The 21,901-nt window shown below is 36.8% G+C and overlaps 1 protein-coding gene across 1 annotated transcript in view; it reads left to right on the top strand.

The window, feature by feature from the left end:
• Positions 1 to 12,903, top strand: part of YME1L1 (YME1 like 1 ATPase) — a 42,832-nt gene extending 29,929 nt beyond the window's left edge. Inside the window, exons 13-19 of the mRNA XM_080917618.1 lie at positions 7,305 to 7,417; positions 8,455 to 8,610; positions 9,041 to 9,192; positions 9,792 to 9,918; positions 10,009 to 10,082; positions 10,545 to 10,631; positions 11,866 to 12,903. Coding sequence (XP_080773744.1) covers positions 7,305 to 7,417; positions 8,455 to 8,610; positions 9,041 to 9,192; positions 9,792 to 9,918; positions 10,009 to 10,082; positions 10,545 to 10,631; positions 11,866 to 12,009 — 853 coding nt within the window. The 3' untranslated portion in view covers positions 12,010 to 12,903. The remainder of the gene's footprint in view (positions 1 to 7,304; positions 7,418 to 8,454; positions 8,611 to 9,040; positions 9,193 to 9,791; positions 9,919 to 10,008; positions 10,083 to 10,544; positions 10,632 to 11,865) is intronic.
• Positions 12,904 to 21,901: the final 8,998 nt, after the last annotated feature.

The following is a 21,901-nucleotide window of genomic DNA, read 5'->3' as shown; positions in this document are numbered from 1 at the left end:
TCTTATGAATTATAGTATAATCTGAACAGAATTGTTCAAACCCTTTACTGGAATAGGCAGGACCATTATCTGTTTTAATTTTCTTGGGAACATTCATATATGCAAAGCCTTGCAAGTAGTGATTTTTGACATCTTTTAATTTCTCACCACTATGTGTGCAGATGCATATTTCTTTTCTGAATAAGAATCAATTGAAACATGCACAAATTGTAATTTCTCAAAAGTGGGGAACATGTGTAACATCCATTTGTCAAATATCACTGGGAGTCACTCTGCCAGCATTAACTCCCAAATTAGGTGCAGAAATGAATTCTGCACACATGGAACATTGGGTGACTATCTGTAGAGCTTGATCCTTTGTAATTTTGCAATGAAATCTTAAAGATCCTGCATTTTAATGAAATCTAGTATGCATCCTAATTACTTTATCCACATTAGATTTTTCTATAACCACCGCAAGAGGGCGATTGTACGCATCTGCAAGTCGATTTTCCCTTGAAAGAAGTCCTGGAAGGGCAGTATGAGCTCTAATGTGCCCTACTAATATAGGAATTTTCTTTGCCAAATTGAAGTCTGTAATTTCAATAATTGGTCAAGAACTGCTGTCACAGTGCAATATAACCAGCAGTTTCTAAAGGTGCTAAAAATTGAGCAACATAGACACTATTAGTATAAATATTTAATACTTTTTCAGGAAATGTCTGCAAAGCAAATTTTATAGCCATAATTTTGGCCATTTGGGCAGATTTAACTGCTACTTGATAGGTCTCATGAATCTCTTCAGATACCATACAAGCAAAGCCACTAGAAGATCCATCTGTAAAAACTAACCTAGCATGGGGAAGAGGAAAAGAGGAAACCACCTTAGGAAACACAATGTAATGTTTTTTAAAAAAAAAATAAGCCAATTTATTAGCAGGATAATGGTTATCAAGTTTGCTAATAGTATTACATAAAAATAAAGTCCCATCTGTATCTGGGTTTGTGCTAAAAAGCACACTTGCTCTTTAGTATAGAGTGTATTGATAATTTCTAGCTCTTTTCTAAAGGTCTGCACTGCTATTTTTTTGTGCTTTTCAAATTAAATTAATAACAGTTTGGGTGTAGGAAACAACAATTTTTTGAAGGTGAGGCTTGTAAATGTACCCATAAAATAGGTCCCTGCTGTCAAAATACTCTTGTTGGAGTATGATCAGATGGAAATACCAATAATTATAAAGGCATTGAACAATTTATACATTTCAAATGAACTCTTCCTAATTTTTTTTGGACCCTTTTATGAACAATCTCTGTCTTTAGTAGTAAGTTGTCTATCAGATATGGGCTCAGCTTTACTCTTAAGAATATCAAAGAGGATATACACTTTTAGCTGTTTCTCCAGTTATAGCAGTTGCAACCAGAAAGCCTGAAAAATGTGTTAGTATTTAAATAAATATTTTAATTTTCTAACATCAGAAATAAAAGTAATATCCATTTGCATAATTTGTTAGGTATAAGTTCTTGAGGGTGAACACCATTATGTGGTATATGAAGAAACTGAGGACATTTAGGACAAATCTTTACAATTTGATGTGCACATTCTTTAGAAATATCAAATTGTTGTTTCAGGCCATTACTATTTTGATGGTAAAGAATGAGATTTAATATGCCTGGTATACAAATCTATTGTGGCATTGCCTTTAGTACAGGATCCAGGCAACCCAGTATCTCTTAAATATCCTATAAAGTAAGGGACAGTGTGTTCTCTCAAATTAAGTTGTATTTACATAAACAATTGCAAAATTTGAGAATTAGCAGTATCTAATATAGGAACTGCAATTAAGCATTTGGAAACCATCAACTATACATTGGCTATCAGTATATAAATTTAAAGTTTAATTTTTCAACATTTAAAAACAGTGGCTACAACACATAATCCAATAATTTGTGCTGCAGCAGGGGGAAATTCAAAAGAATGAACTTGTGATCCAATTGTATATACTGCTTTCTCATAGGTGAACCATATATAAACAGCAAGTGCATTATGTATGGGCTGTGTGCATAAATTTGCAGGAAATAAAAAGCATGCATAGGGAAAAGAATTTTAACAACTTGTCTATTAGATAATAATTATCAATTTTGCCTAAAACATGCAATAGGCCAAGTATCGTACTTAGCAATAATCAATTTAGTTGCTGTTCGAAATAAGGAACAAATCTTTCAGCAGGTTAAGACATTCCTTTTTTTTTTTTTTTTTGAAATACCTTCTTGATTCTATCATACAGTTCTGTATTAACACAGCAAAGGCTACATAATAGGATGCCAGAACTTTACTTAGAGAGGAAGAAAGGTGAATTCACATTAATGGCTCCTTTTACCAAAAGGACTGTTGTGAGTGCAAAGCAAAAATACAGACAGCCAAAAATTAATCATAATCTATATAATATTTGTTGTTAACTGATTGCTTCTCCTATATTCCCTACAAAACCCTTCATCTCTCAGTTAACTGCAGAGGGGACTAGGTAAGACCTCCTGTGGTGAGTTTAGGGTGAATTTTTAGTCAGTTAACGTCTGATGACTTTTGAAAATCATATTAGATGAATAAATTATCTTTATGAATTTTCTATGCCACAATCTGACTAGGATGACTGGTAACTTAATTATTTGGATCCTTTTCTGCAGTAACAACCACTCCCAAAATTATGAAGCTCATTGTAAGAGCAAAAACTCCAGCTAAGAAAGCATCCGCAACAATAAATACTGAGGATTCTGAGTCCCAACTTTTTGACATTGAAGCAGCAGCAAATCTCTGACACAATATAGGACCATCAGCCATTCCCTGAGGCAAAACTTTTCAAAGACCTCTATTGCCTCAAGGGTTTTCAAAACTACAAGCAGACATGCCAAATGCAAACCCTTTACAATCATGAAGATGCAAAGAAATAGTATAAAAACAGTCTTTTAAATCTATGATAATTCTTTGAAATAGCAATTGAAGCAGGTAAGCTAGGCTGTAATGCTCCTATAAGTTCCACAGCCTCATCAACCCTAAAGCTGCAACAATCTCTACCTACTGGATGTTTTTTCTTAATGACAAGTATGTGAGTAAATTTACCCCACCGAGTTTGATTACAAGTTCTTACATATGAATGCATGATGAGGCAGCTTTCGGTACCTCATTATTTGAAGTCCTTACTTACAAGTCTATTTTTTTAGAACAAGAATTATGTAAAATATTATCCCGTTTGAGGTATCTGTAGAAAACTGTTTCCCTAGGTTTGCTCATGCCACATGTTGTTGTCCAGAATGACTTCAACCAAGTTACTAGTTTTAAACAAACTTTTTGTTACCAATGTTACAAATTTTTAAACTTACCCAATTGCCTATAAGCCAATAATCTACTCCAAGATGTGGGGAGCTTATTTATACATTATAAAACCAGTCAAAAGCAAACATGAAGTGACCACACCTCTTATATATTTAAACCAGATAAAATTCTCACTTTTTCTAGCTTTCATTTTAAGATATGAGCACCCTGTCCCTTGGTGAGCTCAATAAACACAGAGATTTTTCTGGAAGAAACAGCCATCAGCTCTAAGGTGAGAAGCTGCTGACACCTTTACAAATGGCTCAAATCAGCTCCTAGAAGGTCTCCAGCTGAGCTAGACTCCTAACTTTACTAAAAGCCTACTTTTCTCCCTGGAACCTCAAATTAACAGTGCCTGTACCACCAATCTATTCCAAATCCTGCGAAGGTCTGAGGATTTGTAAAGAAAAAGACATAATACAATTTGTTATCAGAAAATGTTGCTTTATTCTCTGGCTTCTGCTCTCAAGATGTACATCTACAAAGGCAGTATGCAAATTCCCTAGCTGCTGGTGGAAGTGACACCCCCTGGGGTGAGTCTGTAACCGGTGGCAGTAAAAACTACAAGAACACTGGTGTAAATCAGTTTGTGACTAGGCCCATCTAAACTTCAAAGGAGGGCATATCCTATTTCCAAAGTTTAGGCATACAAGTGGGCAGTTCAGCTGACCCTTGAGGGGGGATAAGCATGGCTCCCAACAGTGCTTCTCAGATATTTCCATATTCCTCAGTTGAGAATTAGTTGTTTAGCTCTGTACCCCATTTTTTAATAGGATTACTTGATTCTCTGGAGTCTAACTTTTTGAGTTCTTTGTGTATATTGCATATTAGCCCTCTGTCAGATGTAGGATTGGTAAAGATCCTTTCCCAATTTGTTGGCTGCCATTTTGTCCTCTTGACAGTGTCCTTAGCCTTACAGAAACTTTGCAGTTTCATGAGGTCTTGTTTGTTGATTCTTGATCTTAGAGCATAAGCCTAAAAGTAAACTTTATAGCATTAAAGGTTTGTCTTGGGAGTAAGGCTAGAGAGGCCTAATGGTTAAGAGAGCATATGGTCCTTGCCATGGATCTGAGTTTTGTTTCCATAACTCAGCCTCTCCAGCTTACAGCCACTATGTAACTCCAGCCCTAGGGGATTGAGCACTTTTTTTGGCCCCTGTAGGCACCTGCACTAAAATGCACATAACTGTGCCTCTTCCATATTTAAAAACAAGAAAGTTTAAATTAAACAGAACTTATACGAGTTATTTTTTATGATTAGTAGCTTGTTTTTTCTGATACAACACTCATTTCAGCACTCTAGCAATTAAGAGGGGACTGTGCATTTTTAAAGATAATTGTTTTATGTTTTTGAGATTATATCATTTTTCTTCTTCCCTTTCTTCAAGTCATCCCATGTAACCCCCACCCCCAACTATGCTCTTTTTAAATTTTATTGTATTTTTTCTTTAGTTTTTCTTTGTGTGTATATATTCCTAAATACATAATAAGTACAAAGTGTTTATAGTGTTACTTGTATATTTTCTAGCTGATTATTTGGGATGCTCTTCTCTGGTTAGGATTTATTCCTCAGCAGTTTTACTTGGAGTTCTTTGAGCTTTCCCCATCCACATTTGCATAGCATAGCCTCACCTGTTTGAGGTCACGTTTAGGCAGCCACATTAGCAAGACATATGAGTGTTGCTTCTGGCATTTCTAGGCAGTACAGTTTCCCAAAGTTGCCTCATTCTATGGCTCTTACAGTCTTACCATGATCCATGAGCCATAGGTGTAGTTGTGTTCTCGGTTTGTCGGTTGGCACTGGGCTCTACAGCTGCACTTCGACTGGGTGTAGTTTTCTGCAGTGCTCTGTCAGTTGCAGAGAAGTTTTCTCGATGAGGGGTGAAGTTGTTGTAAGACCACAAGGAGTTTTTAGCTCAGGAGCGCTACCCACAGAACACAATTAGATGATAGAGTGCTGTAATCACAAGAGGTTTTTATTCCATGTACATGGGGCTGCTCATCCTCGCAGGGAGAGTCAACCACAAACTCACAAAGCACACATCTTTTATACTTTTTTGTGGGGGAGGTGAACTATTTTACCATTGGTCAGCAGTATAATTTTCAGAAAGAATAGAGGAGGGGGGAGGGAAGAGGGAAACTGGCAGTAAGGTTGTTGACAGTTTGCATTCTCCTTGGAATTCAGTACAGGAAGGGGTAGGGGAACTGTTTCTAAAGCAGTCATTTTTGTTTTGCGTTAACTCAGCTTGGTCAGTATAGCTTGACCTGTTCACCAAAACTTTGTTTTTATATTTTCAGAAACTTGTTTATATATTTCAAAACTTTGAGGGGTTTTGTACTTGTTTTGTTTCTCGGAATTGGGTGATTAGAGCAGGAGTTAACTATGACATGCGTCAGGACCATATCTAGGGCTTTCTAGATGGCCAGGTGGCTATCAGTCAGTATATTCTGTGGTTTTTCTGAGATTTACTCTGGGCCATTGTTTTTATTTGTCAGGCACAGGTGGGATCTCATAGCATTGGGATGACTGGAAAAATCTCTGAGTCTGACTTTAACCATTTCTGTGTCTTTAGGGTCTCATATTCTAAGAATGGGGCGTTTTGGAAAAGTCTCAGAGCCCCTAAAAACTTTGTTTTTTACACCAATGTCTACTCTTTTATCAGTGGATATAAGGTCAAATATTTAGAATGTAATTGGGGATTGTGCTGGTTTAGCAAAATAGCAGTTATAAGTTCTCCTCTAAGATCCCTTACTATACCTGGGTAGCTGGCTAGGTTTCCAGTACCAGGGATGATATCTCTCTGTGGAGTAGGTTTTAAACCCAGTTAAAGAGCGGTCATATTTGGGTAGGACTGTTGGTTGCTTCTCTCTTTGGAATCTTGCATGGTGCCTTCTAATATCATAAAGCTGGTCTTCAGGGAAGAGGCATTCCAGTCATTTCCGGTTCAGAGTTCTCTAGGTCCTGTATCTGAAGTACATGCACCTTCTTCCTTGCAGACTTGTTTTCACCTCTGTGGGGGCAGGCAAGGACAATAGCAGTAGCCTATAATATTTGGAGAGTCTCCTGGACAACACTGACCAACAGTAATGCCCGGTGTTGAGTATTTTTGTTAGATGCTCTATGCTTCTTTGGGGAAGTATCACCAACCCAGAAGGGACACACACACACACACACACACACACACACACACACACACACACACACACACACACACACACACACTGACTTACACATATTGGAGATATTTTTTGGTACTCAGTTAAAATATGCTGGGCATCTTGCTACACCCCTTTAATCTCAGCATTTGGATGGAAGAGACAGGCAGATCTCTGAGAGTTTGAGCCTGGGCTATATATTAAGCTCAAGAACTATTGGGACTATATAGAAAACCAGTCTAAAAAAAAAATATCATTAGCCAAAAAAAAAAAAAAAAAAAAAAAAAAAAAAAAAAAAAAAAAAATTCTATGATAGAGTGATATTGAAACCATGCATCCAGTTTTAGGTTTTCAGGTGTAAGTACATAACCTGGAATAGCTGCACAAACTAGGAAAGTAAAAGGGACCACTGGGGAGGAGGTACAGCTGCAATAGAGAGAAACAGCAGCGAATGAGTGATCTGAAGGGGCTCTAGGTAGGGAGGAGAGGAGAGGAGAGATAATACTACCTTAGTGGCACATGTACTGTCCACACGAACCTTCCCCTTCTGTTCATTATTATTTCACAGCAGGCTATACTATGTAGTCCTGGGATTCCTTAGATTCGATTTCTGTGGCTATGGGTGTGCAGTTCCCATGAGCCTCAACTAATGGCTTTCAAACTTCTGAGGGAACTGTCTGAACATTTTTATTCAGAATTCTTTTCTTAGGTTGTCATTGTTTTCCCATCATGTGTTATGTATGCTAGCATCTTCGGCTTATTAATTTATCTATCTATATATATTCTTTTTATTTTTTTCCCAGTGCCTTAATACGTCCTGGTCGTTTTGATATGCAAGTTACTGTTCCAAGACCAGATGTGAAGGGTCGGACTGAAATTTTGAAGTGGTATCTTAATAAAATAAAGTTTGATAAATGTGAGTCCAATTTCTTAATTCAAATATTGTTATTTCAAGAAAATGGAAATATATCTAACAATTCTGTTTGGTCCCTAGTTGGACCTTTATAGTTCTTTATATTTCAGACCAGTTAATTTTTTGCTCCTCTTTATACTTATTTATATGTGTGCTCTTCAGTTTATGTATATATTCAGGATATTATTCTTGTATCCTGATTCCAAAGGAAATTTGGTTTGGGGTTTATAGACATGCGTGCGTGCGTGCGTGCGTGCGTGCGTGCGTGCGTGCGTGTGTGTGTGTGTGTGTTATGTGCATATATAAAGATGTGTGTATAGATTTTAAATCAAAATATAAAATACAAAAAAATAGGCTCCATTTAGGAATAAAGCACAGTATGAAAGAAGGCTTATAGAAATACAGAGCACTTGAAAAGAAGGACAGTAGCATAACCTGCAGGGATTTAGGGATATCTCCCATCACATGGAGAGACCAAGGTATTATAAAGTGAATTTAAGAGAAAAGAATTAGAACTGTGGGCTTGCTTTTTTCATTTGTGGTTAGGCTGGATAAATGTAGAGCATATTTAAGATATATTTATTTTTATCTTTTATATGTATAGCTGTTTTGTCTGCATGTATTTATTTACACCACATGTGTGCAGTGCCCTGTGGATGCTGAGAACCAGGGTTCCTCTGCTAGAGCCATCTTTAAAATGCTAGGCCATCTCTCCAGACCCAGCATTGGTTATATTTCAAGGTTCTAAATCCAATTTAATAACTGCTTTTTGTTTTCAGAAAGCTAGTAAAACTTAGAGCTTTTCTGGAAGTTTTATTATTGAAATAATAATAATTATTATTATTAATAATAATTAATAATTAATAGTAATTAGTAACATTAACTTAAAATGGTATATTTTGCTTAAGTTTTAGTAAGTTCAGTTTTAGTTTTAAGATACGTGTTTTAAGTTGTAATTCAGAATAATTGTGTTTTTTCTACCTTCAAAATGTGAGCTTATATTTAGTGATAGAAATTTATTATATTCTCTTTCTCTATAGCTGTTGATCCAGAAATCATAGCTCGAGGGACTGTTGGGTTTTCTGGAGCAGAGTTGGAGAATCTTGTGAATCAAGCTGCATTAAAGGCAGCAGTTGATGGAAAAGAAATGGTTACCATGAAAGAACTAGAGTTTTCTAAGGATAAAATTCTGATGGGTATGTCTTCCTTCTTCATATCTCCTACAGTTCATCTTTTTCTTTGTTTTTACCCTGCCTTACCTTTTAATTTTTGAGCCTGACTTTCATTCTATAATCTAAGCTGGTCAGTTGGCTCTCACTTTACTATGTATCTCAGGCTGGTCATCCTGCCTTAGCCTTCTAACTGCCATGTCTCCAACCTCCCTAAGAAGTGCTCGCTTGCACGCTCTCTCCCACCCCCACCCTCCACACCGTGTGTGTGTGTGTGTGTGTGTGTGTGTGTGTGTGTGTGTGTGTGTGTGTGTGTGTGGTTTGCTGGTTTGCTTTTCTCTTATCACAGAATCATGGGCTAACATGAAACTTATGATTTTCTTGCCTCTGGAGTGGTGGAATTATGGCTACCATATGCAGCAGTTAAGTATACTATTCTATATGTTCCTTATCTTAGGACCAGAAAGAAGAAGTGTGGAAATTGATAACAAAAACAAAACTATAACAGCCTATCATGAATCTGGTCATGCTATTATTGCATATTATACAAAAGATGCCATGCCGATCAATAAAGCTACAATCATGCCACGAGGGCCAACACTTGGACATGTAAGTTTTTTAGTCCTTCCTCGCTCTTCCTCCCATTATTGTGCTTGGGACTCAGAGACTCATATATAAGAGATTGCAAATTCCTAATGATTTTTATCACTTTTGATCTTGTGAACAACACTGAAATTAGATCCATTTGCTATAATTTCTTTATCAAAGTAGTTTTATTTATTTAGGTGTTACATATTTATACTGAAATGTAATGGAATAGTCACTATTAACTGTAATTTTTAGATATCTAAGTAAGCTACTACAATAAAGACACATATGCCATAGTTGCTGGTTTCATCGTTGTTCAAGTAATTTGTTAGTGCATGCTTCAGTCTTAAATCTGACATATTTTTGTGCAGCTGGAAAAAAGCTCTCTTGCAGCATTATGCACCTGTTTGTCAGATGCACTTTTATATAGAGGGTTTTCTTTCTTTTTCATGTTGGTTTTGTCATTGAGTTACTTGGTGACCATGTCTTTTGAATCTCTTGGCTTTCAGCATTGTTATACTGAGTACTGTCTGTTGGAAGAATTAAATAACGTTGGTTATGAATGTGTCACTATTTCAGAAGTGTGTCTGAATTCTTTCTGTTATTATTAAATTGTATAGGTGTCACTGTTGCCTGAGAATGACAGATGGAATGAAACTAGAGCCCAGCTGCTTGCACAGATGGATGTTAGTATGGGAGGAAGAGTGGCAGAGGAACTCATATTTGGAACTGATCATATTACAACTGGTTGGTTTTTGATGAGTATTTTCTTCAATTTTATGTTTATTTTTTTAAAGATATTTTCAAATTATGTCTTTTTTTGTTTTTTAAATCTAGGTGCTTCTAGTGATTTTGATAATGCAACAAAAATTGCAAAGAGGATGGTTACCAAATTTGGGATGAGTGAAAAGGTAGTTGAATTTACTGTGTGGTTCTTTGATAGGTTTATGAGTCGATAGCATTCCTTTCCTTGTCTGATTCCTAATTTGCTTGTGACTTATTCTGAGCACTGCTCTGACTAGTAATAGTTTTTTTTCTGCTTAAACATCATGAACTAAGAGCATATAAAATAAATTATTTAGCTCATCATTTCACATTCTTACTTTACCATTGCAGTCTATGGGGCACATGAACTGAATGGCTTGGTTTGGGTGAGCTGCCAGGGTTTTCTGAGAAGTCACGTAAAGGACTTAAAGCTCTTTTATCTTCTTCGAATTTTGTCTTCATGGTTCCCAAAGACGCTTCGTTGTGCTCAGCACTTTTGTTGCATCTTTTGTTTCACACGGCCACAAGTGATGCTTGTTTATATAAAGACTGGTACTGAATGGGCTCGATTTCTTGATAATTTGTGCCTTTATCTGTTTTGGTATTAGCTTGGAGTTATGACCTACAGTGATACAGGAAAGCTAAGTCCTGAAACTCAGTCGGCCATTGAACAAGAAATAAGAATTCTTCTACGGGTAATACTTTTCTGTTCTTGATTTTTTTTTTTTAATACAAAATGTGCCTAAGTATTTTTAAAAATGATAATAAGGAAAGTGTGGTTCAGTAGCAGAGAATGCTTGTCTAGCTTATGAAATGCCTTGGGGCTTAATTCCCAGCACTGCAAACAAAAAAGAGTGATAACTAAGGCTTTTAAATCCTACCCTGCAGAATGTAACAGGGGATGACACACTGAGTGAGCTTAAGAGATACTGATAAAGACTTGGGATGCGGCTCAGTTGGTGTGATTGCCTAGCATGTATGAAGCACTGGGTTCAATTCTTAGCACCACAGAGACTAGGGCTGTGAGCAAATGCCTGTAATTTTAGCACTTGGAAGGTAGAAGCAGGAAGGTTCAGAGTTCAGGGTCACCTGTGGCTTCATAGTACATTTGAAATCATCTTCAAAATGTAGACTTACAACATTATATGTCAGTTGTGGAAGGTAAGAGAGCAGCTGGAACCATGTTTTAGATTTCTGCCTCTGATAACTATATCATTTATGTCATTCACTTAAGAACATGGAGAACAAACTGGGATGTAAACTGTTGGTGTAGGTAGTTTTTTGCTTTTTTGTTTTTTTTTTTCTAATAAGTTATTGAATTTGGACACCATAATGAAGATTTTAAGCTAGAAATAGGTATGTTGATCTGGAGCTTACTGGAAAGGTTTTTTACATATTCTTAGATAATGAAGTTGCTCATCCCTTGGAATGAAGAAAAGATCTCATTGAGGTGCAGTGTCTATTGAATGAGGAATGTAATCAGTATTAATTAGATGGTGTGAAGGGGCTTTGGTAGGAATATTCAAATAGTTTACTCTTTGGGAGTAGTGTTTTCTGCAAGAGATAGGGTACTGATGATGGGGAAATGGTGGTGGGAACAGGGAAGCATTTAGGATGAGAGTAAGAACTTCAGGAAAGCAGACTTCCAAGGACACAGCCAGGCTTGAATTAACTGCTTTGGGGGGTAAAGAAATGCCCTAGTAGCAGTTAAACTGAGAAAGTGAACATTTTGGAAAGGCAAAGACTCTTTTGAAACATTTTGTTGAATTCTTCTGTTGTAATACATTGCATATACTGTTTATATTATGTACAAATGAGTTTTAAAGTATAAATCAACAGATATTTTGAAGCTACATTAGTTTTATATTTTTCTGACTTACAGTCTTTGCATCTCTACACTTTCCTGTATAACTTGCTTTTCTCTTTCAGGAGTCATATGAACGAGCAAAACATATCTTGAAAACACATGCAAAAGAACATAAGAACCTGGCAGAAGCGTTGCTGACATATGAGACTTTAGATGCCAAAGAGATTCAAATTGTTCTTGAGGGGAAGAAATTGGAAGTGAGATGATAACCCTGTTGATTTGCTGGTTTTATCACAAGAATCTACGTAGTCCTGCTATCTCCTTTGCACCTCCTTCCAACCCCCACTCTTGACTTGGTGTATAATTCAAGGATGTGAAATACTTTGTCAATCTTCTGCCCCACTGTTTGATTTTGGTTATTTTTGTCATGAAACCCATTGGATATTAGTACCCCATAGCAAATACATGAAAAGATAAATAAAGAGATGTCAGGATTAAAGTCAAATTGAAAAATGTCAATCATGTTGAAAGTAAGCAATCATTTTGTGGTTGATTACTCCAAGTGAGTAAAAATTGTGCCTTTATCTACTGGTAAATTTTTTGTTTTTTTGCAAGCTAAACTTGAAAATCTATCATCTTCTGATAGTAATACTTCTCTTTGGGGAAAACAAATGGTGTAGATAAATTATTTCTTCTAATATCAGTAGAAATGCCGTTAAGATGTACTTAATTATGTTCTTGATTGACCATGTAAAGTGGCCTTTAAAAGCTGTTTGAATTATAAAGATATACTCAGAATTTAAATGATTGTAATGGTTTAAAGATGCAGCATGAATGCCCATTTTCTTTTAGATAATTACTATTTCACTGACAAAATTTGTTTCAGAACAACAGTATTTTATGAAGTAAACAAGTAACAAATAATATTCTGAATATCTGTATAATTACATTTAATCTCAAAATCAAAATGAAACCAATTTTTTTTAAAAATGGTCTTTCAAATGTCACCTTGTCAGAATTGGAAGGCTTGTGCCATCTGCACATTACAGGATTTACAGGTAATTTCATATTCAAATCTGTAGACCATAGTGTGAGTACATTGTATTGGTGTTACAACCAAGCTTCGTTCTTGAAGGAACTATTAAAATTATATTCAGTTTTCTTATTGAGGATGTATATGGTTTTTATTAAAGAAGATAGGTATAATAATTAAAAGAACCTTGTTACATGATATATTTGACCTTTTTAAATAATGTTAAATTTTTGATACAATTTCAAAGTGAAAATATAGATAGAGCTCCTTTCTATTGAACTAGACTGACAGGCTTAATTTTTACTGCCTTTTGTTTTCTCCATTGTCATTCATGTTTATGTGTTCTCTCTTCCTTGTCCTTTCTTTCTCTACATATTCATGTCACAACATATGGGAAACATAGGCATTTTATCTAACCTGACTTCAGATATTTTTACAGTCACATTGAGTTGTAATTTTTATGTTATAAAACTTACCCATTATAAATATATATACCAAAGACCTTCCCCCCCCACCCCTGTGTAATCATTACTACAATTACATTTTAGGACAATTTTTTTTAAGCGTTCAAAGTCAAAGTGACTACACAGTTTTCCTTTGTAACTTGTGTTATGTGAGGTTTAATAAGTTTCATCACCAGTCAACATAAAATGGTGTTTCTCCATGGACATCCAAATTGAATTCCTCAAAATTCCAGTCTCAGTAAATTATATAGCAAGTTTACTGTGCCTTTAGAGTTTTAGTTGCTTCTACTTCATGTGTATGCAAAAATTTTGACAGTCAAGTGTGGATATAATTAGTTGGAGAATTTTCTGCTCTGTATGTCTGGTAAACATAGGATATTTCATGAAGTGATTATCAACTTCTGGGTTTTTCACATCACAGAAATACCACACTTAACGTGTTTCTTGCAGACCACCAACCTCTTCAGTCTAGTAAGCAGCTTATCGCTGAGATCATAGATTTAGTCAAAAGTACACCAAATCAGCTGAGTTCTCTTGTGAAAATGAGAATAAGTCTTTTTTATATTTTTCTTGGGTTGGGTTTTTTGTTGTTTGGTTGTTTTTTCTTGTTTTGTTTAGGGTCTTTTAGAGAAAGTTCTCTGTATGTATGTAGCCTAGGCTAGCCTCCAACTGACATTCTTTTACCTGAGCCTCCTGGGTGCTGGGAATGTAGGTGTGTTCCATCATTCTTGGCACACAAATGTTACTTACAGGGTCTTCTTTTACCCTGGTTATGAACTTCACTGAGTTGGCAGGACCACCAAAGAATTGTGTTCTTGGTTAAATTTAGTAGTTTTCATGAAGAAACAAGTCATACTTTGTTGTAGGTCTCTTATTAATCCCTGGAGTCATTGAGATCTGTAGTGGACTCTTTTCAAATAAAAACGAATTTACTGATATATTTTAAAAAATCACTTTCCACCTGAAGCATTTTAAGGAGAATGAATTTAAGAAAAGAGTTTCAAGCATTTCTGAGCCCATACTCAAAGTCTGGTTTGAATTATAGGAATTGGGCTCTCTAGCTTCTATCTCCCAGCATAAACACCCATTTAAATAATTTATTATATGTGAAAATACCTTGACTTGTACCGTGCAAACCTAGTTGCAGCATCAATGTAAGTTGGGTAGGATAGAAAAGACAGTTATATATTATGTAAGTTATACTTGTCCACATCTCAATCAGCAGAGCATGAAGATATAGTGTCTCTGGGGAAAAGGGACACAAGTACTGAATATGGCTTCAGAATCCAGTGCTAGGCTTGCACAGATTCCTGTGTCCACTCTCCTGTGGTGACAGTGAGATGATGGCTGACTGTAATGGCCATTGGCTCAGTGACCTATAGCAACAGGTCTGCCTCAGTCCTCAGCAGTTGTGCTTCTGTTTCCTCTGAATGCCACATCCAGTCATGGTGCTTCTGGGTTTAGAGTACATCTGCAGCTCCAGTGGTCTTGAGCGTAAGGACCCTAACAGAAGGGTTGGGGAGGCTTACTATTGAATGCCGCTTTTGAAATTCAGGCTACATAGGTTTCTCTCAGCTTAGCTTCAGTGTGCAGGCAGATTTTAACCATAAGGACTAGACACAATTACAAAAATAGCACCCTTCCGGTCTGAACTTGTGCTGTGAGCAGACCTTGGGTGCTGGTTCTGCATCCATACTGACAACACCCAGAGGAAGACTGTCTCCCAGGTGCTCTAACAGCATTTGCTCCAACCCCAGAATAACTGGGTCCCCCAGGATCCAGGGATGAAGGAACCCCCACCCAGCCAGTGGCACGGGTTCTTCCCAGTCTGAACCCGTGCCCTAAGCAGACCTTGGGCGCTGGTTTTGTACCCATTCCCACAACACACAAGAATAAGCCTGAATCCCAGGAGCTTTAGCACACCCAGGATCACAGATGAAGCTCACTTCTCAGGAGATGACACATCCAGGATCACTGGAGCTCTGACACACTCAGGTCACAGTTGAGACAACGTCTTTCCCAACACCCAGCATAACTGGGACCCCTCACAGGAACCAGGGAAACAAACCCATGCCCAGACAGAGGCATGGGTTCCTTCCAGCTTGTACCTGTGCCCAGAGCACATTCAGCTTCGTCCCTACCCACCTCCAACCACTCCTGCAAAACCCAGGGAAAGCTTGACTCCCAGGAGCTCTGACACAACAAGACCTCAGGACTTTAGTCACACCAGGATTTAAGTATCTCCCAGGCAGTTTGACTCCCAGGAACTTTGACACACCCAGTATCTCAGGAAACTAGGATGCCAGAATCAGTCAGATTCACAGAGACAGCTGTTCTCTGAGGAGTTCTTATACAACCAGGATTACAAGAGGGGCAGTCTCCAGTCAGAGACAGCAAGAGCAGGTAGCAATAGAGATAGATGGCAAGATGCAAGCACAAGAACATAAGAAACAGGATACTTGGCATCATCAGAACCCAGTTCTACTACAGCACGTCCTGGATACCCCATCACACCAGAAAAGCAAGATTGAGATTTAAAATCGCATTTCATGATGATAGTAGAGGACTTTAGGAAGGGCATAAATAAAAATACTGGAGAACATAGGTAGTAAGCAGAAGCCCTTAAAGTAGAAACACAGTAATCCCTTAAAGAATTAAAAGTAAAACCAAACAGGTGAAGGAATTAAAACCACTCAGGATCTAAAAATGAAAATACAATAAATCATAAAGCCTTGAGATAGCAAACCTAGGAAAGATCAGGAGTCATACATAGATGCCTATCATTAACAGAATACAAGAGTTAGAAGAGGTTTAGAAGATAACAGAAAACATTGACACAATAGTCAAAAGAAAATGCAGAAAGTTCCTACCCCCAAACATCCAGGACACAATGAGAAGACCAAAACTAAGGATAGTATGTATAGAGGAAAGTGAAGATTCTCAGCTTGAAGGGCCAGTAAATATCTTCAACAAAATTATAAAAAAAACAAAACAAAAAAACCTTCCCTAACCTAGAGAAAGATGCCCATGAACATTTAAGACGCCCACAGAACTACAAATAGAACGTACCAGAAAAGATATTTCTCCCCTCACATAATAGTCAAAAACCAAATGTACAAAACAAAGAATTTTGAAAGCAGTAAGGGGGGAAAAAATCAAGTAACATATAAAGGCTGACCTATCGGAACTACAGCAGATACTAAAAGAAGGAAGATCCTGGGCATATGTCATACAGATCCTAGGAAAACAAAAATGCCAGCCTAGACTATTATACCCAGAAAAACTCAATTACTACAGATGGAGAAACCAAGACATTCCATGACAAATACAAATGTACACAATATCTTTCCACAAATCCAGCCCTACAGAGGATAATAGATGGAAAACTATATCACAAGGAGGGAGACTCTAGGAAAATCAAGAAATAGACCCTAGGAAAATCAAGAAAATAATCTTTTAATAAACACAAAGGAAGAAAGCATCACAAACATAATTCTACTCTAAAAATAAAAATATCAGGAAAAAAATTACTATTCTTTAATCTCTTAAAATCAATGGACTCAGTTCCCCAATAAAAAGACATAGACAAAGAGACTGAATATGTAAACAGGATCCAGCATTTGGCTGCATACAGAAAACTCTTCTGAGTGACAAAGACAGACACTACCTCAGAGTAAAAGGCTGAAATTTTTTTTTTTCTAAGCAAATGGTCCCAAGATACAAGCTAGAGTAGCAATTCTAATATCGAATACAATTGACTTTCAACCAAAAAGCATAAGAAAGGACACTTTACACATCAAAGAAAAAAATCTACCAAGCTGAACTCTCAATTCAGATTATCTATGCTCCAAATGCAAGGTCACCCACATTCATTAAAAACAAACAAAACTTACTAAAGCTCAAAGCATATATTGCATCATACTCAATAGTAGTGGGAGACTTCAACACTCTACTCTCATCAACGGACAGATCATGGAAACAAACTAAACTGAGACACAGTGACACTAACAGAACAGATACTACAGAACATTTCATCCTAAAACAAAAGACTATACCTTCTCAGCACTTCATAGTACCTTCTCCACATTTGGCCATATAATCGGTCACAAAAGAGGCCTCAACAGAAACAAGAAGATTGAAATAATCCCATCCTATCAGATCACCAGAGACTAAGGTCGGTCTTTAATAACAGCAAAAAAACAACAGAAAGCCCACATACACATGGAAGCTGAACAATGCTCTACTCAATGATAACTTGGTCAAGAAAGAAATAAAGGAAGAAATTAATGGCTTTTTAGTATTTAATGAAAATGAAGTCCCAACATACCCAAATTTATAGGGCACAATGAAAGCAGTGCTAAGAGAAAAACTCATAGCTCTGAATGCCTCCAAAAAGACACTGGAGAGAACATACACTAGCAGCCTGACAGCACACCTAAAAGCTCTTGAAGCAGATACACCCAAGAGGAGTAGATGGCAGGACATAATCAAATTCAGTGCTGAAATCAACCAAGTAGAAACAAAAAGAACTATACGATGAATCAACAAAACCAGGAACTGGTTCTTTGAGAAAATAAAAAGATAGTTAAACCCTTAGCCAGACTAACCAGAAGGCACAGAGACAGTATCCAAATTAAGAAAATCAGAAATGAAAATGGAGACAACACTAGAAACCGAGGAAATTAAAAAAAAAAAAAAAAAAAAATCAGATCCTACTACAAAAGCCTATACTCAATTAAACTAGAACATCTGGATGAAATAGACAATTTCCTAGACAGATACCAGGTACCAAAGTTAAATCAGTATCAGATAAACCATCTAAACAGTCCCATAACCTCTGAAGAAATAGAAGCAGTCATTTAAAGTCTTTCAACCAGAAAAATCCCAGGACCAAATGGATTTAGCATAGAGTACTATTAGATCGTTTTTAGATATTAATCTTTTAAAATTTATTTTATGTTTTTAAATTATTGTATTTATTTACAACAAACATTGGTCCCTACTGGTTACCTCCTCACAGAGACACTCTCTGGTCCCCCTTCCCCTTCTTCTCTGAGTAGGTGGGCCCCCTATTCTGGTATATCAAGTCTCTGATAGTGTAAGCACATCTCTCACTGACATCTGTGAAGGCACTCCTTGTAAAACTGATAGAGCAGTCAGGCTGTAGTTTTAGGGCAAGTTTCTGCTCCACATGGAGATTAAGCTGCATGTCTGCTACATTGTGGGAAGACTTCACTGAAGCTCATGTGTGTTCTTTGGTTGGTGGCTCAATCTCTGTGTGCTTCCACGGGTCCAGGTAACTTAACACTTAGTTCTCCTGTGGTGTTCTGATCCCATTCAGGTTCTTCAATACTTATTCCAACTCTTCCATAAGGGCCCTTGACTTTTGTCTAGTGCATGGCTGTGGGTATCAGTAATTGGGATTAATCCTGGGATAGATTTCAAGTAAGTCTGAGTACTGGTTAGCCATTCCTCCAGTCTCTGTTTCATCTTTGACCCTGCAAGAAATAATTTTTTTTTCCATTTTTATTGGATGTTCTCTGTATTTACATTTTGAATGTTATCTCCTTTCTTTCCACCCTCATCCCCCATCCCCCATCCCTTGCTTCCATGAAGGTGCTCCCTCTTTCAATTACCCTCTTTCACCTCACAACCTTAGCGTTCCCCTACACTGGGAAAATGAACCTTCACTGGACCAAAGGCATCTCCTCCCACTGATGCCAGACAATGTCATAATCTGCTACATATAAAAATGAAGCCATGTGTACACATTGATTGGTGTTTTAGTCCCTGGAAGCTCTGGAGGGTTTGTTTGGTTGATAATGGTGTTCTTCCCATGGGGTTGCAAATCCTTTCAGCTCCTTCAGTCCTTTCTCTAGCTCCTTCATTGGAATCCCCATGATCAGGTTGGATCATCTTTGGATGATTTTTTCTTCAAACCATGCTCTTCTATTTGTCTCTATATTTCCTCCTTTGAGTGTTTTGTTCTCCCTTCCAAGAAGGACTGAGGAAACAACATTCTGGTCTTCCTTCTTAAGCTTTGTACGTTCTATGAATTGTTTCTTGGGTATTTTGAGCTTTTTCGCTAGTATCCCTGTAACAGTGAGTCCATACCATGTGTGTTCTTTTGTGACTGTGTTACTTCACTCAGAATAATAGCTTCTAGTTCTGTCCATTTGCCTAAAAATTTCATGAAGTCATTATTTTTTAAATTAAACAGCCTTATTTTAAAAAAACAGATAAATGTACAGATTTTAAAAGCATTTTTGCATAAAACTATATGAATATATTTTTGTCAGTACTTGATTTTTTTAAAGATTTGATAGTATGCATTGAAATCTTACTAGTTACAATGAGCAAAAAGTACATGTAAAACAAATCATAACATGGAAATAGTCAAAGTTTTTTTTTTTTTTTTTTGGTTTGTAAAGATTAAACACAATGATTTTTAAATACCAAGGATTGTCACAAGGTTGCATTCTTAGCTCTTATATTATTAATGATTTAAAGTCTAGGTGTATCATACTCTGAGAGGGTGCTATACACTTATTTCTTTTCTACGAAGGAGTGAGGCTTTCACATTTTGGCCCTCCTTTTTTTGAGCTTCATATGATCTGAGAGTTCTTTCTTGGGTATTCAGAGCTTTCTGGGGCTAGTATCCAATTATTAGTGACTGCATATCATGTCTGTTCTTTTGTGGCTGGGTTACTTCACTCAGGATGACAGCTTCAAGTTCCATCTACTTGCCTATAAATTTCATAAAATCATTGTTTCTAATAGCTGAGCAGTACTCCATTATGTAAATGTACCACAATTTCTGTATCCATTTTTCTACTGAAGGACATCTGGGCTCTTTTCAGCTTCTGGCTATTAAAAATAAGGTTGCTATAAACATGGTGGAACATGTGTTCTTCTTATATGTTGGAGCATCTTTGGCATATATGCTCAGAAGTGGAATAACTGGGTCCTCAGGTAGTACAATGTCCAATTTTCTAAGGAACCACCAGACTGATTTCCAGAGTGGTTGTACCAGCTTACAACTCCTACCACAGTGGAGGAGTGTTTCTCTTTCTCCGCATCCTCGCCAGCATCTGCTGTCATTTGAGTTTTTGATCTCAGCCATTCTGACTGGTGTGAGGTAGAATCTCATGGCTGTTTTGATTTACATTTCCCTGATAACTAGGGATGTCTTGCATTTCCTTAGGTGCTTCTCCGCCATTCAATATTCCTAGGTTGAGAATTCTTTGTTTAGCACTGTACCACATTTTAAAATAAGATTGTTTGATTCTCTGGGGTCTAACTTCTTGAGTTCTTTGTATATATTGGATATTAGACTTCTATCACATGTGGGATAGATCACTCCTTTCCCAGTCTGTTGGCTGCCGTTTTATTTTCTTGACAGTGTCCTTAGCCTTACACAAACTTTGCAATCTCATTAAGTCTCATTTATCGATTTTTGATCTTAGAGCATAAGCCATTGGTGTTCTGTTCAGAAAATTTCCTCTGTGCCTATGTATTCTAAGGTTTTTCCTATTTTCTCTTCCAATAGACTCAGTGTACCTGGTTTTATGTGGAGATCTTTGATCCACTTGCACTTGAGCTTTGTAGAAAGAGATAAGAAAGGATCGATTTGCATTCTTCTCCATGCTGACTGCTAGTTCAACCAACACAATTTGTTGAAGAGGCTGTCCATTTTCCACTGAATGTTTTTAACTCCATTGTCAAAGATCAAATGAGCAATTGTATGAAAGTTTTTTTCTGGATCTTTTATTCTGTTCCATTGATCTACCTGCCTATCTCTGTACCCATACCATATGGTTTTTAACACAATTGCTTTGTAATATAGCTCTAGGTCAGGGATGGTGATTCCCAAAGAAGTTCTCTTGTTGTTGAGAATAAATTTTTCTATTCTAGGTTTTTTGTTATTCCAGATGAATTTGTCCTTTCCAACTCTACAAAGAATTAAGTTGGAGTTTTGATGGGGATTGCATTGATTCTGTAGATTACTTTTGGTAAGATGGCCATTTTTACAATGTTGATCCTTCCAATTTTTGAGCATGGGAGATATTTCCATCTTCTGAGATCTTCTTAAATTTCCTTCTTCAGAGATTTGAGGTTCTTTTCATACAAATCTTTTACTTGCTTAGTTAGGGTCACAACAAGGTATTTAATATTATTTATGACTATTGCGAAGGTTATCTTTTCCCTAACTTCTTTCTCAGCATGTTTATCCTTTGAGTAGAGGAAGACTACTGATTTGTTTGAGTTAATTTTATATCCAGCCACTTTACTGAAGTTATTTATTAGCTGTAAAAGTTCTTTGGTAGGATTTTTAGGATCACTTAAGTATACTATCATGTCATCTGCAAATAGTGATAGTTTGACTTCTTCCTTTTTTATTTGTATCCCTTTGACTTTCTTTTGTTGTCTAACTGCTCTGGCCAGGACTTCCAGTACTATATTGAATAGGTAGGGGAAGAGTGGGCAGCCTGGTCTAGTCCCTGATTTTAGTGAGACTGCCTCAAGTTTCTCACTGTTTAGTTTTATGCTGGCTACCGGTTTGCTGTATATTGCTTTTACTATGTTTAGGTATGGACCTTGAAATCCTGATCTTTCCAAGACTTCTAATATGAAGGGGTGTTGAATTTTGTCAAATGTTTT

The sequence above is a fragment of the Micromys minutus genome (assembly GCF_963924665.1).
Source record: "Micromys minutus genome assembly, chromosome: 6".
Lineage (NCBI taxonomy): Eukaryota > Metazoa > Chordata > Mammalia > Rodentia > Muridae > Micromys > Micromys minutus.
Note: the sequence above shows the minus strand (reverse complement) of the source record. Positions and strands in the feature narration are given on the sequence as shown.